This window comes from Ovis aries, chromosome 12 (assembly GCF_016772045.2).
Source record: "Ovis aries strain OAR_USU_Benz2616 breed Rambouillet chromosome 12, ARS-UI_Ramb_v3.0, whole genome shotgun sequence".
In the NCBI taxonomy this organism is placed as follows: domain Eukaryota; kingdom Metazoa; phylum Chordata; class Mammalia; order Artiodactyla; family Bovidae; genus Ovis; species Ovis aries.
In genome coordinates this window covers 49,781,409-49,799,471 of record NC_056065.1, presented here as the reverse complement: position 1 = coordinate 49,799,471, position 18,063 = coordinate 49,781,409, and the positions used below count along the sequence as shown (strand labels likewise).

Here is an 18,063-nt window from a genome sequence, read left to right as displayed (position 1 = left end):
CCTCTCAGAAGTGGGACTTGTGTGGCTGAGGTTGTTGGGCCATGGAAGGCCACATGGGCCCTGGGGGCCTGGCGCTACTGCCCAGAGTGCCGGCCACAGCCATCTCCAGGGGAGTGGCTGGGCTGGTATAGACACAGGGCCCCATGGGGTGTGGTTTTGGGTCCCCTGCTCTTCGATGCCCCTTTGTCTGCGGTCCACCACGAGGCCTGGCAGGTGGTGCTTTGGGGCTGAGGGGGGTCTCCTGTCACAACACCTGTGCCACTGAGGCCCTGGGTGTCCTGGACAGGACAGGACAGGCCCCGGGTCAGAGGCCTTGTGCTCAGCCAGGCAGAGCCTGGGAGGACATGCCTCCTCAATGAGGTCTACCCCATGTGGTGACGTCAGACCTCATCTGTGGCAAGCATAGAGCATGGAAGGGCCCACAGCTATGAGCCCCACAAGGGAAGCTGCCCCCCAAGGTGACCTGAAACCCTCTAGTGCTGGAGAACATCAGAGCGTTGGGTTTAATCTGCCTGTCCTGTGACAGGGACCCCACTGGGACCCCTGCCCACCCTGGCTTCCTCCAGCCCCTCCCCCAGGAGTCCTAAGGTGTGACGGCCACAGGGAGTGCTTCTACCGCTCCCCTTCCCCGTGTCTCTTCTGCCTGCAGGGGACCCTCGGTGTGGTGCTGTGCAGGGCCACCCCACGACCGTCCCAAACAGACGTACATCAGGCTTGCTCTCATATGCGGATGGACTCAGGGCTCTTCTGACCATCCTCTGCCCCAAGGGCCCTGCCCACGTGTACACAAGTGGGTAGGGGCCAAGGGGAGTTGGCTGGACACTCCTGCCAGCCGACTCTGCAGGGTGAACCCTTCATTGACCCCCTCGGTGGGGGTCTGAGTGAGTGGAGGGGTGTTTCTTCATCGGCCCCCTAGGGGGGTCTGAGCGAGTGGAGGGGTCTCTCCTCCATACTCTGGATGGGGCCCTGGGATGCAGGCATTAACATCCCTTCCCTGGAGCCCAGCTTCTGCAGGGAGAGGTGGAGACAGACCCCCAGAAGTATTTCCAAATTACAGGTGGGGAATTATTTCTCTCAGCGGGGTCTTAATCTCATTGTTACAGCACATTATAAAAGCAGAATCTTTGCTCCCCCAAGGACGTCCTCTGTGCACGCCGTTTCCCTGTCAGCTCAGCTGCCCGGGCACTGTGGATGTCCTGGGCAGCGACAGGAACGCGCTGCTGACGGAATCGTTTCCAGCTCTTAACGCACCGCGGCTTCCGTGCGGCTTCGCGTGAGCTAACGTCTCCCACCTCTGGACAGTAAAGACCAGTGCTGTGTCCTCTGCCAAGGTGACCGGCTAGTGGGCCCCAGACAGAGCTGGGCTTGCTGAGGCCATGGTTCCTCCTGGGCAGCAACCAGACCTAGGCCCACAAAGCACCGTATCAGGGTGCTGGGGACTAGGGGCCTGTGTGGAAACAAGCTGGTGTGCAAGTCCATGCACATCCACACTAAGCCTGAGCTGCCACCCCCGGCTCTGGGCACCAACGGGGCTGCTGGAAGAGGCCGGCCAGTCCTCCCGACCCTGTAGGCCGCCCGGAGCACGGGTGCTCCTGCGTCCTCCCCACGAGTGAGGAGGGACTGAGGAAGTGGGGCTGGACCGTGGAGTGAGACTCCAGTGCTCTGGGTGCACACATGACTCTGAAACCAAGTGGGCGGATGTGGCGAGGAGGGGATGCTGAGACCCTGACAGCAGCTCAGGACGCCTCTGCCTGAGCCATGAGGGTGGGCACCCTGACCCCCAGGATGCCTGCTTACCATTCAGCGACAGAAGAGGAAGGGCTCCAAGACCCTTTTGTTGAGTGACAGAACCTGGCGCTGTCCAGCTGAAACCCCATAGGTAGCTCTACCTGCAGTCCTAGGAGGGAACCTTCTAGATTTGGGGACATGTGGACCCTGGCCTGGGGCTGGGGGCTGGGGTGGTCCCACCAAGGGTTGGGGGGGTCTGCCTTTGGAGTTGGGATCCTGGGCACAGGAGATGGGGGAGGGGTGTCCATCCGCACAGACACGCACTGCCCATGCTGGACGCCTGGCTACTCCTTGACACCTCCGCTCACAAGTCTCATACCTCTCAGGGGAACCCCCCAGCTGCCCACTGCCCTCCCTGGTGATTGCCAGCCCGCCGAGCCTTTCAGTTCCAGGCTCTGGATGTTCAGTCCACCCCTCATGCTCCAGCACATGGATCCATCTCTGCCTGTACCTCGAGCATGAGCTGGTCCTATCCTCACTCATGGCTGAGCTGTGCTGAGCCCTCTGGCCCTTGGTGCTGCTGGCCTCCGCCCATGCCTCCCCATCAGGTCCTTGCTATGGGTGTGATGACCCCTCCCGACCCTGTCTGCCCTGTGTCCAACCTGGTCTCGAGAGTTTGAACCACCCATAGGAGAGGTGGGTGCCCCACGGGAGGGAGGACCCCACTTCTGACAACAGACTTGGCCACAGAGACCCCGCCAGGCCTCTGGTTGCCCACTGCCTTCCCTGGTGGGGACAGGCTAGCCGTTCTCCTGGCCGAGTGTGTGTGGGCCAAGTGGCCACTTTAAGTGTACCCGAGTCCTGAGGATGCTGCAGGAGAGGGAGACAGCCCCTACCCCTCATGTCCTGAAAGGGTCATCACTCCTGGGCGAGGGTCCTGCCTGGGCCTCCGAGGCCCTTGGGGCAGCTCCTGGTGCGTTTCAGTAGCCTCCCCAGCCAGGTGGCCTCGCAAGCAGGTTCGCGACTCCAGCTCTCTGGAGTGACTTCCGAACCTTTCTGTCGATTTTAATTACATCAATTAAGGCTTTATCAGCAAAATAAAGGTCACTGTGCTGCCTCCAGGGAGCAGGAGGCCGAGCTGGCCAGGGAGAGCGGGCAGCTTGACCTCTCCGGGAGGGAAATGCCAATTAATTATCTTTTTACAGCCGACTCAATTAGACTCCCTAATCACCTGTGTAGGACACAGGAGGCACAGAGACCTCGGGAATAAGCGCCGCTACTGTGGGCCCAGTGTCTCTGGGATAGCTGGCTCCAGGCAGGACGTTTGCTCTCTCACAAGACTTGTGCCCCTAGGAGGTTATCAGCCTGAAGAGGACCAGCTGGCCCATCTGTTGGTGACCAGACACACCAAGCCAGTCTCAGGGTAGACTCCATCAGCAAGGGGCTGGCTGGTTACTGAGACGGACACGCAGGTAGCTGGCAGCCGGCAGCCGGAAAGCAGGGAGGTCCATGCAGGAAGGACACCTGGGGCCCTGGGTCTTGATGGCCAAGGGCAGGGGAGGCAGCCTGAGGGTTGGGGGGGGGGATCTCTCTGCCGTTCTCCAGCTGCCCAGGACCTGGGCAACAGCTCCCTCTGAGTTGTGTGCCAGCCTTCTGGGCCCCGTTTGTCCCTGGGCACACACAACTCTGCTGGGGCCTGGGGTCTGGCCTGGAGGGTCTGTCTTCAGCCGGTCAGCTGCCTCCCCACCTGGCACAGGTGTGCACACACACACATACGCACACACAAGTCCCGACTCTCACACTCCCTTGCCCAAGAGGCCTCCAGCCTCAGGGCCACTGCCCTGTGACCCTCTCCATGGGCTGCCTGATGGCAACCTGTGGATGTGGTCGAGGGTGCCGACCTCACCCCCGAACAACGGAGCTGCCCCTACAGACCAGGCCTCGGTCCAGTCAGTGGTGTTTGCCTGGGAGGGCTTCCTAACGTCTGTCAAAAACCTCTTGAGTGACCCTTCCCCACAGGGCTCCTCCTCAGCCCTGTCGTGGCTCCTGGGGGGAAGGGGAGGTGGAGGAAAGAGAAAGTGCCACCCCCCCACAGTCACTGGAAGCTGTCCAGGCTCTTCCACGTACATTCAGTGAACCAGCCGAAGGGAGCAACCTGGATGTCTGGGTGAGCTCCCCCAACATCCGTCCTGGCGGCCACATCCTGCAGAGCCATCTGGACTTCACTTCCCATGCAGTAGGCCCGAGGGCTGGGGCTCCCCCTGCAGTGGACCCATGCTCCTGTCCAGGGAGACGACAGGACAGAAATACTGGAGTCAGGGATGAGCAGCTCCGAGCCGCTGACATCTGACAGGTCAGTCTGTCCTGTTGGCTGATGGGGTGAGCGGTGTGGCTGGGAAAGTCGAGTGCACCCTGAGCCCCCCAGGTGATCAGAGCAGGGACCCTTAGCCCCTCTCAGTCCTGCCCTCCTGACCTTGGAGCCAGGAGTCAATTCTGGTGCCCATGAACCACTTGATACCAGATGGTTCAGGAGGGGAGGAGGTAAGAAAGGCCATGGGTCTTGGTTGTTTGAGGCCACAACTGCCTCAAAACCCTGCAGGTGGGTCCATGTGGCAGGGACCAGAGTGGATGGGCTACTGTGCCCCAAGCATGGCTGACATCCACCCAGAGTCCTGCTTTCTGACCCACCTGGCACCCCCTGGACAACACATGCTCTCTAAGGTTATGCTGTGAGCATCCTTCACCAAGTGGGGATTGTTTCTGTACAGAGAACAAAGCCAGAGCCTCATCCATTTCCTCCTGGCTCCTCCCCATCTCCCAGGGTCCCCGTCTACCTGGGCCTTTCTCCAGCTTCTCTTTGCTCACCTCCGCTGGCTCCTCCAACCCCAAACACGCTCCTCCCTAGACCTCCTTCCACACCTTGTTTGGATGCTGATACCCTGAGGAGTGAAGCCTGCTTCTCCTGGACAGTCCCTCCTGGCTCTATGGCCTCAGTTCTTAGGTGTCCTTAGGACCAGCTCTGCCTGCTGCATTGTCCTCACCACCCTGACTACCATCATCCCATCACCATCATCACCGTCTTCATCAACACCATCATCATCCTCATCACCACTACTTCACCATCTTCATCACCATCACCACCATCATATCACCTCCATCACCAGCATCATCATCACTGTCATCACCACCACAACTGTTCTCACCTCCACGGTAGGGTCACTCTGCACTCTCCAGGGGCCAGGTCCTTTGCTAAGCTCTTCCCAGGTGGTTTACACACATGGAACCCTCACCTCAGCCTAGAAGAGCCGCCATTGTCTCCTTGTTTAGAGAGGAGGAAACTGAGGACAGCCAGCTCTGGTCAAGGTGCCTGCTGCTCGGCTGGTGCCGCCGTGGAGGCAGGTGCCCAGTTTGTCTTTGAAGAGCCCCAGGCTGGGCCTGCAGTTCCCTCAGGAGCCCCTGGAAGGGCGCCCGCCTCCATCCTGGTTGTGCTTGTCCAGGCTGCCTGCACCTGGGATGGAGACATGGGCCTAAGATCAGCCCTAGAAATAAATTCTCCGTGTGGGGAACACAGAGCCTTATCTGTAACTGGGCCCTCTTCCCAGCTGGGGGACTCAGCTTATTTTTTTAATATGAGATTTTCAAACTCAAGAATTTCCAGGCCAGCCAGAGGACTGTAACCTGGCCTGGCCTGGCCTGGGAAGGGTGGGCATGTGGAACCTCCAGTTCCCCTGGTGGGTGGCTGCAGATCATACACAGCCTTGACATACTCCTTTCCCAATTTTGAACCAGTCTGTTCCATGTCTGGTTATAACTGTTGCTTCTTGACCCACATACAGGTTTCTCAGGAAACAGGTAAGGTGGTCTGGTACTCCCATCTCTTTAAGAATTTTCCACAGTTTGCTGTGATCCACACAATCAAAGGCTTTAATGTAGTCAATGAAGCAGATGTTTTGCTGGAACTCCCTTGCTTTCTCCATAATCCAGTGAATGTTGGCAATTTGATCTCTGGTTCCTCTGCCTTTTCTTAATCTAGGTTGCACATCTGGGAATTCTTGGTTCATGTACTGTTGAAGCCTGGCTTGAAGGATTTTGAACATAACCTTGTTAGCGTGTGGAATGAGTGCAATTGTATGGTAGTTTGAACATTCTTTGGCATTGCCCTTCTTTGGGATTGGAATGAAAACCGACCTTTTCCAGTCTTGTGGCCACTGCTGAGTTTTCCAAATTTGCTGGCCTATCAAGTGCAGCACTGTAGCAGCTCCTGGAGGTGCCCACTAGCCCACAGGTTCCCATCCATCCCCCAGTCCTTGGCCAGAGACTGGAAAGCAGCCAGTGGCCCCTGGGTGTTCCCTGTGAGTCCACTTTGTCTCGTGCAGGTGGCTCGCTAAGCAGTAGCCTCGTCCTGGGTGGAGGAGTAGACCCTCCTGGGTGGACCCCAGGAGTGGCCCAAGGACGCTTGCCCAAGGTCTCTCCTATAGAGATGTGTCCTTTTACATGCTGGGAACTTGCTGTTTCTGAAGCTACCACTTTAATGACAACCGTCCTTGAGGTCTCAGATGGCCCTGTTCAGAGGCCTCAGGGGCCATGAAGCAGCCTGAAGCAGGACAAGTGGCAACTGCTTTCCACCATGAGGGTCACTGCAGGGACCAGCCAGCAGGCAGGGGAGGCTGGATGGCTGCGGGGGAGGCCTGGGGTCTCCAGGGGCAGAAGCTTGTCTTTTGGAGTGATTGAGTCAGCCTCGGACTGGGCGGGGCTTGTACTTCTTCACAAGAGGGAACTCGCGTGCTTCTGTTCTTCCAGAAGAGTGGAGGGGTGTTTGTCGCTCTCTCTAGGAGACCATCAGGCCAGGAGCTTGTGGCTGGCATGTGGGGCCTGGTCATGCTATCTCTGCCTCCAGCCCCCTCCTGCACAGGGCAGGGTTGGCACAAGACCCGAGCTCTGAGGAAGGGAGGAACGGAGACAGCAAACTGCCTTTAAAGAGAAAAAGTGGGGCTTCCCTGGCAGCCCAGCAGTTAAGAATCTGCCTTCCAATGCAGGGAACACAGGTTTGATCCTTCGTCAGGGAACTAAGATTTACATGCCATGGGACAAGCAAGTATGTGGGCCACGACTACTGACCCCACACTCTAAAACCTATACACCACAACTGGAGAGACAGTTGTGTTCCACAGGAAAGATCTAGCACAGCCAAAAACAGGTGCTGATTCCGAGGCTTCAAGAAAAGGCTTATAGGGGCTCCAGCTACCAGGTGCCTGGGAGCAGCTGGCGGTGGGGGGAAGTTGGGGGGGTGGGGGGTTTTGGGGGGTGAGGGGGTTGGGGGCAGGACGCAAGGAGGCCACAAGACTCACCCTCTTCGCCGCACTGCTCTGGGAACCGTGCCCTGACTGAGGGGCGAGAGTACAGTCACATGCACACATAAGAGCGTGCACACACTCACACACACACGAGACTGTCACAGGGAAAACTCTCCCCAGTGCGAGGCCCCCAGACTCCAATGCACACACACACATACGTGTGTACAGAGACTTACGTGTGCACACACACCCCCACAAGTGCAGCCCCTCACCTGGCCCAGGCCCCTCCTCCTAGTCACCCAGTCTTGACTCTGCCCCCATCCCTGGGGCCCAGCTCAGGCCTGCCCTGCTGCCCCTGAGACCACAGTAACCCCCCAAGTAGACCCCTTCCTCCATCCCGGGTGCCTTTGGCATGCGCTTCCTGACAGAGGCTGGCTCCTGGCCTCTCGTGGGGAGCCCTGGACAAGTTAGGGCACCCACCTTGCCTCCCACCCTCCATAGTCTCCTGGTTGAAGCTGCTACTGGACCCCAGGGGCCACACTGTGTACCACGAGCCCCTGTGCCTCCCCTCCAGGCCGTGGACCCATTGACCAGCTGCGGCATCTCATTCAATCAGTGCAGGAGCCTGACCCAGCGCGGCGTTATGGGTGTTCCCTGTGGACAGGGGCCTACAGGCAGCATTTTGGCCAACGGAGGAAGGGGTTCGGTGACTTAGTAGGGTAATGGGGGGGGCAGAAACTGTTCCTATGGGAACCCCTGGGGTGAGGGTGCAGACAGGCGGGGGCTCTGACCACAGAAGATGGGCAGCCCCACGGGGGCACCCAGGTGGGAGGCAGAAGGGGTGATGGAGGGGGAGGCCACCCCATCTGATCCTGGAAGCTGCCAGCAGCCACTGGCTAGTTAGTTGGCTTCCTGGCCAGAATCTGAACGTGAGGGAGACCAGGAAGCAAATAAGTGACCACCCTGGCTGGTCTGGTGGTTCTAAGTGGTCTGGGCCCCCATGACTCCCAAGGTCATGAAGAGAGCCCACTGGACGATCCCAGCAGTGGGGTCCTTGTCTCAGAGGCTGTGACCTGGGGCTGAGATGGGGGCCAGGCGCCATGTTGCCAGGAGGCTTGTTCAGGTCACCTACGGTTCAGTCCTTTCTAAGGACACAGGGGCACCCAGGGTGAGCATCCACATGGGTGCGCAGGTTCGTGGCCATACCAGACCTTGGCTGCACAGGGAGCCTGGGTGCACACTCACCTCCCTTTTTCTCTCCACCTCATGCGGCCCACTGGACAGATGCCAGAGACCCACCATCAGGGGCCAAAGGGTATAGGGTGTCCAAGGCAGCACCAGAGTCCTTCTGCTGCCCATGCCCAGGCCCACGGGGCTGCAAAACACATGGAGGGCTTGGTGCCCTGCAGCTCCTGGCTGGCCCCAGACCAGGCATCAAGTTGTGGGAAGGAGGAGCCGGAGGGGGCTCCCATTGGATGCTGGAGGTCAGGCCCCCACTTCCCTGCAGACGGACCCCTCTTCCTCCCTGGGCTCCCAGACCGCAGGATTGCCGCAGGGCCAGAAGGCTGTGTCCAGGAGAGCTGCCAGGGAGGGCACCCTCTGAGGCCCTGGCTCCCAGAAGCTGTGGTCTCGGGGGCCTGCAGCCCCTACCCCTCTGATGTGGGTTCCAGGCAGGCAGCTCCCTCCCATCTGAGTTCACTTCCCTTGTCCTCCACAGCATTGGCCCTGGAAGCAGTGCGGAATCTTTTTATATTTCCCTGGGACGTTCCTTCTAGCTGGGACAATTCCTAGACAAGAAATTTATAGCACAAATTTTCCTTTAAAAATACGGATCTTTCATGCTAATTCTGCCATAATTAACCATAGACAATTAATATTAAAATGCGTTATCACCCCAAGAGGCAATGAAATTTCCAGAAGATTTCTGCTATGCATTCCGTCACTTTTATTGGCAAGACTGGATTAGTGGCAAAGGGCACCTTGGTTTTTAAAATCGTCTCACAGATCCCCTCTGATGGACACTCAAAACCATGTTCAACAGTGAAAATGAGGGCCACTCAGATCAACTGGAAACATTTCCTGGTAGGGTTTTGTGCATTCAAAAAACCAACAACAAAAAAAAAAAAAAAAGAAAAAAAACAAAACAGCAATCTGAGGTTCTCCCTCCCTGCTTTGGCGTTTTTTAGGTTCCCAAATCCAATTTACAGGGGATTGTCTGAGCCACCCGGGCTCTGCTAGCCTCACAATGTCCCTCTAGCAATTAGCAGCACCTGCATTAGGATTCAATGGACTTAAATTACTGGGGGGTGAGGCAGACACCCCACTGACAACAATTAACACAAAAGGGCTGCACCATTTAAAGCTGTGGGTGGGAATTACAAAAGGTTAAGAGACTAAATATAAAAAATTTTTTTTGAATATAAAATCAATGTGCTTTGTTACAAAAATCTGGGTGCTATAATTTAACCAAATTAGGGTTTAGAATATCTGGCAATAGTCCACGTCTATGACATCGTCTTTTATTCTCAACAGAAAGCAACTTGTCTATTCAAAAGTTAAAAACAATTAAACAACTGAAATATTTCATGTCAACAAAATAATAAAACACAGTTTTGAATTACGTACTACTGACATTAGGCCTTTGGAAAGGGAAAGCATTTTCTCTCCTCGTTTCACTTATTTGTATAATTGGAAGCCAAGTTCTCAGAGGTTCGTTTTCCTAATTGCCTGCGGATGCGGGAGTAGAGTGCTGACCCGCCATCTGTGAGAGCCTGGCCCCGCTGGGGCTGGAGCAGGTGAGGGCTGAGCCCCCAGGGCAGGAGGCCTGCGGGAGGCTGGAGTCGGGGGTGAGACCCTGAGTGGGGGTGCTTCCCAGTGGCCCCTCCTTTGTAAACAGGCCCCGCACACCCACAGTTCTGATCCACTGACCAGGAGGCTACATTTTCTTCTGCCCAGAGAAGTTTGGGGTGCAGGGTGGGAGCACAGGGGTGCCGAGCCCCTGTAGCTGCACCTGCCGGCTGGGGTCTGTGCTCATGCACGTCTGGGCTGTCAGAACAAGTTGAAACAGGAAAGCTGCTTTTAAATGTAAGACGATGCGGGTTCCGTTCTAACTTGTGGTCAGCCTCAGCTTCGAGGCTTCTGCTCAGGGCTGTCTTTCCTCCCTCCTTTCCTGGGGCAGCCGACCTCTGGGAGACCCCTAACCACTCCAGGGTTTGAACCTGACCTTGTGCTCCAGGGTGGGAAGGGAGGTGGGCAGGAGGCCATAGCAGCTCCCCTCATCTGCTCACTGAATGCAGGGCTTCCTCTAGAAGCAGGGTAGCAGGTGCCCCTGCCAGGGTCAGCTGGACACGCCCAAGGGGCCTCGGCTCAGGGCAGGGCCCGGGGTTGGTGGCTCCTGATCCCCAGCATTCAGCCCTGGCTGGCCTGCCCCACTGAGTAGGCCCAGGGGCCCCTTGTCAGCTCCCGAGGCTGCGACATCCCCATGGCACAACCACACCATCTCCCTCGGTACCTGCTGCTGCTAAGTCACTTGAGTTGTGTCCGACTCTGTGTGACCATAGACGGGAGCCCACGAGGCTCCCCCGTCCCTGGGATTCTCCAGGCAAGAACACTGGAGTGGGTTGCCATTTCCTTTTCCAATGCATGAAAGTGAAAAGTGAAAGGGAAGTCGCTCAGTCGTGTCTGACTCTTTGCGACCCCATGGACCGCAGCCTACCAGGCTCCTCTGTCCATGGGATTTTCCAGGCAAGAGTTCTGGAGTTGGGTGTTAACGGGTTTGGTAAAATGGGCTGGTGGTGAAGATGCTGATTCTGTTAGACCAGCAGGTACTGATGGAGAAGGCGATGGCACCCCAGCCTACAGTTCTGTCATGGGGCTGGAGGGTAAGGTTGGGGACAGGCAGGGGTCACAAATGGGCCTGCTTTCTACAAGGAGATGTAGGAGGAGGTGGGGGGTACTTGCACGGAGGTGGCAGGAGGCCCAGGTCCTTGCCCACAGGCTGTGTCCTGTCCAGCTCTGCGCCCTCCAGGGCCTGGTGGTACAGCAAGATGATGGGGCTTCTGATTTGGGCTTCAAACCACTTGGCAGATGACGAGAAATATCCAGCCTCCGCTTCTTCTCTGGTAGTAGAACCTGGTCCAAGCTGGCAAACTGCTTCTTGTCTCCGCACGGCCTAGTGGGGTCCTGTGACCAAGTTCTGGCCAGTGAGGTGTAAGCAGCAGTGGGAATAACCCCAGGAAGCTTTTTAGAAGGGAAGGGCTTCTGACTCCTCATGCTTCCCTCTTCCTGCTAGCTGGAATACGGCAGTGATGGCTGGCACTTGTGCAACCCTCAAGGGCCATGAGGTGGTGCAGAGAGTAGCAGAATAGGAAACAGAGGCAGGAGTCCTTGGTCACTGAGAGACAGGTGACCACAATGAGGCTGCCGATGAGCACAAGGGGCCTGGTGACTAGGCTTTGGTGAGAGCTGCCCCATATCAGGCTGTGCTGGTCACAACAGGCAATCAGTAGTGCTTACAACTCTGGGGGGGAAGCTGGATATTTCACTGGACTCTTCTGGTTGGGGGGGTGGTCCCTGTAAGTCGCTTCAGTAGGAACAGTCACCTCAGAGGTTCTATTGGCTCAAGTTTCTTCTAGGACTTGTGCTGGGTTATCTTTGATCTGAAACCCACTGGGCTGTTCTTGAGACCACTTTGTGCAGGGATCCTGGCTGCGACCAGCAACCTGAAGAGACATTCTCCAGGCTGGGCCCATGGCAATGCCCCCGGCCTGAGACTCAGCAGGGGCCACCCTCCGTGCTATGTCCTGCCCCTGTCAGACCTCACCCAGGGGAGCACACAGGCAGAGACAGCCACCTGAGACCCCTGGGGCCCTCAACAGGCTGGAGAAAGGGCTCGGGTCCCTAGTGAAGGTCTGGGTCTAAGAACCAAGCAAGAAAGGGTCATGGCTGTGCTGGGGTGAGTGTGAGGGGGAAAGGGCTGTTTTCCTGGTTCTGAGATACAGACATTCACCTGATGTGGAAACGACTCCTGGTTTGTGCTGCTCTTATGGTGGAGCTGTCCCAGAACACTGCGCTCTCTGGTTTCCTTCAGGACGAGGGAGGGATAAAGAAAACTTAAAAGTTAAAGATATCTATCCTCACATTGCTGGGCTTCCCAGGTGGTGCGATGGTAAAGAATCCACCTGCAATATGGGAGACCCAGGAGATGTGGGTTTGATCCCTGAGTGAGGAAGGTACCCTGGAGGAGGGAATGGCTGCCCACTCCAGTATTTTTGCCTGGGAATTCCTGTGGATGGAGGAGCCTGGCGGGCTATATCGTCCATGTGTTCGGACACGACTGAGACTGAGCCCATATACACACATCCCTGTATAGTCACAAAAGGAGGCTTTATCAGAACTAGGGAAGGCTTGGCCACTCCTCTGGCCATTTCAGGGCTTTGCTCCACCCACCAGGGCCCTAGGTCTGACTGTGTGTCCCCCAGACCCCCTGAACCCTGGGCCCTCCTTCCTGCTGACCATGTACATGACTCACAAGTTTTAACTGTCGTTGTTGTCGTTGTTCAGTTGCTCAGTTGTGTCTCTTTGTGACTCCATGGACTACAGCACACCAGGCTTCCCTGTCCTTCACCATCTCCCAGAGCTTGCTCAAACTCATATCCATTGAGTCAGTGATGCCAACCAACCATCTCATCCTCTGTCATTCCCTTCTCCTCTTGCCTTCAATCTTTCCCAGCATCAGGGTCTTTTCTAATGAGTCGGCTCTTTGCATCAGGTGGCCAGCGTGTTGGAGCTTCAGCTTCAGCTTCAGCATCAGTCCTTCCAGTGAACATTCAGGATGGGTGTTCTGTTACTCTCTTAGAGTTTCTCTCACTGGAGGCTGACTGCTCACCTCCTTGCAGCAGAGTTGGAGTGTGCACCACAGGACAGACAGATGCAGAGTGTTCACCACCCTGGGCTGACCCAGGCTCCCTAGCAACAGGCCCGAGGGGCTGGGGTATGGGGGGCTGGTGGGTGTCATCGTGGGGGGTGGAGACTTTCACCTGGAAGGGTCCCACATGAACCCACTCCCATGAGGGGCAGACTGAGTCCTAAGAGGGGCAGAAACAGGAGGAGTGTCCTCCGTGCCCTCTAGATGGGGGCCTGCTCCCTCCTCAGGGCACTGTCCGGGGCCAGACCTGGTGGTAGGGCAGAGGGCGCGGGCGGGCTCAGTCCATCGTCCTGCAGGCAGATGCTGACAGCACCTCATTTTGTAGAAGCGGAGCTGAGCCCCAGGGAGGTTCAGGCGGAAAGGGACGGAGTCGCTCCTGCTGAGCACCCAGGGCCTGTGACTCAGCCGCAAGCGCCGAAGGGGCTGGAGCTGAGTGGGTGCGGACCCCTTGGCTTCCCCACAAGCAGTTTTCTATGGTTTGACACCCACATGCTGGGTCCAGTCCAGGGGCCTGCACATGGTCACTGACGCGGGGCTCGCACTTGGGCTGGCAGAGGGCCTGCTGCCCAGTGAGCACCTTTATGTAGAAACACCAGCACATTCTCGGATGACGGCAATGACAACGACAATGCAGCTAAATTTGCTTCCGTAAACAGAAGGGGACGCAGAGACAGGGTCCTGGGCCAGGTCGCCAAGGGTCCCCTGAACCAGCCAGCCCTGCCCACCCTGGCAGGGAGGGACCCAGGCCTTGGTCTGGACACTGCTCCATCTGACTCGGGCCCTGGACGCGGCGAGTCTATGCCCCTACCCACCCGGGGCGTCACCAAGGCGAAGGAGAATGTGAGGCCCTAAATTGAAGAGTATGCATCTGCCCTGTGAGGACCCCAGCTCCAATTACCCAGAGGCCCTCCCAGAAGGGTCGAGAACCTGGGGTACCAGGCGGGACCCCCACAGCTGGGACACTGCCCTCCCTTAACTAAAACACACCCTCTCCCGACTAAGAGTCCCAGGTTTGTGAGAGGATTCGATCCTCAGCTCTAACTACAGAGGTTAAAAACAGACGGCCTCACTCTGCGTTCACGGCCACAAGGGACATGCTTGTGGAGTACACAGGACAGCGGTGCGGCAGCCTGGACCACTCACCTCCCACCCCTCCCCGTCTGGGGCTCTGGATCTGCATTGTGAGCTCGTCCAGCAGCCTAGACACAGGTCGGCCGCCCCTAGCCCGCCTTGAAACCCCCGGCCACAGTGACTGCCCTCGGAACTGTCTGGCCCAGGCCTGAGTGTGTCCTCCTGGGACATCCCAGGTCTCCCAGGTCCACTGTTCTCAGGGGTCAACTTCATTTCCTTCTACCCAGGTTTGGGGGACACTGCTGTCAGCTGTGCCTCCCTGAGCTCATGGTGCCCACCGCAGACCCGTCAGTTAGCCCCACTCACCAGGCAGGCCACTGGGGTCCCCCTCAGGGAGCAGTGAGAGGGCACTGGCACTTTCCAGGGCAGCTCTGGGCTCTGGGCCCTCGAACTCCAGGCTGGACAGAGGGTAGGAGATGCACTGGAATCCACTGTGGAGGGAAGGACAGCATCACGCAGCTGCAAAGATATGGAGTCCAGGGAGGAGAAAGGGCTGGGGTGGCTCCTCAGAGGCCAGGGGGTAGGAAGGAGGGAAGGGACAGTGTCTCACTTGGCCTCCCTGCCTCGCTGTCCTGGCCCAGGACCCCTTCCTTGCTCTGCCACCACTGTCAGAAGGGGCCTCGGTTTCCCCTTCGCCAGATCAGAGTGTGGTGACCCCGCACGTCTTGGTGTGAGGCGTGGGCCGGGACAGTTCCAGCCAACCCTCCGCAGAGTAAAGGAGGGACAGCTCCTGCCGTGCCTGCCCAGGTGCTGTCCAGGGCCACCCTTACTCACAAAGGGGTCTGGATGGGCGTCTGCCTGAGGCCGTCGTCCACTCTGAAAAAGCTGACCTCCGAGTAGGCTGGGAGCTGCACGTACCGGACGCCAGCGGAGATCTCCAACTCCCGGCCATCCTCACCTTCCAGAAGGAGAGAGAGGCTGCTGAGGGCTGTGAGGGTGGAGCAGCAGGACCTGGACCCCTGTCTCCCTGGGCCTTTGTGAGGACCAGGGCACCGGATGGGGCTGCAACCATGCTCACCTTGCCCTACCCTTGCATTCCTGGACCCTCAGCTCCACTCCACCCTCAGCCAAGCTGCGCACGGCCCAGAGAAAAAGGACGTTTGCATAGAGACATGAAGGCGGGCTTCTCGGGGAAAGCAGCGCAGAGAGGCAACCCCACGTGGCAGTGGAAGATGAGCCGAGATCTTTGACGTGGCAACAAAACCATGATGCAGGAGAGCGAAGAGAACTTATCACTAGCAGACGTACATGACAAGAAACGTTAAAAGTTAAGTCCTTTGGGCAGAAGGGAAATGGTAGCAATGGAAACCTGTGTCTACAGGAAGCAGTGAGAGCCAGAAATGGCATCTAGAGACAGATGAAACTTCCTTTTCTGTTTGTCAGCTACTCCCCAAAAGATAAACAACTGTTGAAACAAAAACGGCCTACGTGTTATAAAGCTTATTAGACACATGAATGTAAAATTTACTGAAACAAGAACATAAAGATTGTATTGTAGACAGGAAGCATAGACTGTAAAGCCTTATACTATCCATGAAGGAGCATGATACCACTTGGAGTTAGACTGATAATGTAAAGATGTATATTTACATCTTTAAGTAAACCTTAAAGTATCCTCTAAAACAACACAGAAAAGAGTTACAATTGATGATCCAGAAGAGGAGATAAAATGGAATTTAAAAAAAAAACCTCAATTAATTCAAAAAAGAAAGGGATAGAATATAAGGGGAAAAAACCGTCAGGGCAAATAAGGAAGAAATTGTAAAATGGTGAGTTTGAACCTACTGTATTAAAAATTATATTAAATGTGAATGGTGTAAACCATTTAGTTAAAAGAGAGATGGATAAAAAAGCAAGACCTAGGTATATGCTGCCTTCAAAATAATATATTTAAACTATAAGGACGTGACTAGGTTAAAGGTAAAAGCACGGATGAGGATGCTGCTGCTGCTGCTGCTGCTGCTGCTGCTGCTGCTGCTGCTGCTGCTGCTGCTGAAGTCGCTTCAGTCGTGTCCAACTCTTTGCAACCTCATGGACGGCAGCCCACCAGGCTCCTCCGTCCATGGGATTTGCCAGGCAAGAGTACTGGAGTGGGGTGCCATTGCCTTCTCCCCCGATACCAGTTAAAAGAAAACTGAGTGACTGCATTAATATCAATGAAAGTAGGTGTCAGAGCATAGACTATTAGCAGGCATAAAGAAGACAATGATATGGTCAATTAATTAAATGACATAAAAAATACTAAATGTTTTTGCCCCTAATAACACAGTTTCAAAATACATGAAGCTAAAATTGATAGAAATGAAAGCAGAAATAAATAGAAACACAAGCATAATCAGAGATTTCAATATACCACTGTCAATGACTCAGGGAACAAACAGACATAAAATCAGTAAGGATATAGCAAACTCACCAAAAATATCAACACTTGATTGACATTTACAGAATATCCTATCCAATTCCACTCAAGAACAGAATTTACACTCTTCTCAAAGTGCACTCCAAACATTTCCCCAAAACAGACCATATTTTGAGCCGTAATACAAGTCTCAAAAATTTAAGCGAATTTAAGATACAAGGTATGACTCTAACCACATAGAATTAGGTTAGAATCAGTAACAGAAAGATCTCTGGAAAATCTTCAAATATTTGGAAGTGAAACAACACACTTCTAAATAACTCTTGGGTCTAAAAGGAAATCAAAAGGGAAATGAGAAAGTATTTCAAATTGAATGAAAATGAAAGCATACCACATCAAAATTTGCAGGATGCAGTTAAAGTAGTACTAAGGGGGAAATTTATAGCAACAAACTTCTATATCAGAAAAGAAAAGTATGAAATAACCTTGGAAACAATTCCACCTTAACAAGTGAAAAAAGAAAATTAAATTCAACCCAAACTAAACGGAGGCAAGGAAGTAATAAGATCGAAATAGGAATTAATGAAATAAAAAGCAGACAGTAGAGAAATGAATGAAACCAAAGTAGGCTGTTTATCAGTGAAACTGACAACATCTCACTACACTATTCAGGAAAAGAAAAAAGAGAGAAGACACCCGTAATCCATATTAGGAACAAGAGAGGTGATATTAGTTCATTAAGCAGGGAGCAAGGGAATGTCATGAACATTCAAGAAATCGGACAACTTAGAAGACACAAAACACCAAGCTAACCTAAATAGGCTTATATACAAGGGAAATGGGATTAGTAGTTAAAAATCTTCCCCCAGAGAAATCTCCAGGCCCAGGTCGGCTTCGTATTAAATTCTACAAATATTTAAGAAACAGTATTAATTCGACACAAACTCCCAGGAAATTAAAGAGGAGGGAATTTCCCCAACTTACGTTATGAGGTTGGCAATATCCTGATACCAAAACCAGACAAAGACAACACAATGAAAAAAAAAAATCAAGACCAATTTCCTTATGAACAGACATGCAAATATTTGAAACAAAATGTAGCAAACTGAACGCCCAGGTAATTCAAGGGGGGAAGAGAGGAAAGGATAGTCTTTTAACAAACGAAGCTGGGACAACTGGACATCCACTTGCAAAAGAGGATGAAGCTGGACCCCTGCCTCACACCATACACAAAGGTTAACTCCAAATAGACATTAGGCTAAATGTAAGAGCTAAAAATATAAAATTCTTAGAAGAAAACGGAGGAATAAAACTTCATGACTCGGTTAGGCAGTCTTCTTAGATATGACACCAAAAGTACAAGCAACAAGGGAAATAAAAATAAACTGAACTTCACCAAAATTTAAACTTTTGTGTTCAAAGGAAACAGTCAAGAAACTGCATGACAACCCACAAAACAGGAAAAAAAAAATCTGCAAATCAGATATCTGATACGGCGCTTGTATCCAGAATTCTGGAATTCTGGATTACTCAGAATAAAAAGACAAGTTGCCCAGAGTTTTAATGGGCAAAGGATCTGAATGGATTTTTATCCAGAGAAGATCTACAGATGGCCAGCAAGTGCA

General features: G+C 54.4%; 1 protein-coding gene across 3 annotated transcripts in view; it reads right to left on the bottom strand.

Moving 5' to 3' along the window:
• The window catches only part of MORN1 (MORN repeat containing 1), a 48,841-nt gene that overhangs the window by 12,902 nt on the left and 17,876 nt on the right, over positions 1–18,063 (bottom strand). For all 3 annotated transcript variants that reach the window (XM_042257381.2, XM_027975746.3, XM_042257382.2), the window contains exons 9-10: positions 14,854–14,977; positions 14,386–14,510 (exon numbers count right to left, since the gene is read on the bottom strand). In XM_042257381.2, coding sequence (XP_042113315.1) covers positions 14,386–14,510; positions 14,854–14,977 — 249 coding nt within the window. The remainder of the gene's footprint in view (positions 1–14,385; positions 14,511–14,853; positions 14,978–18,063) is intronic.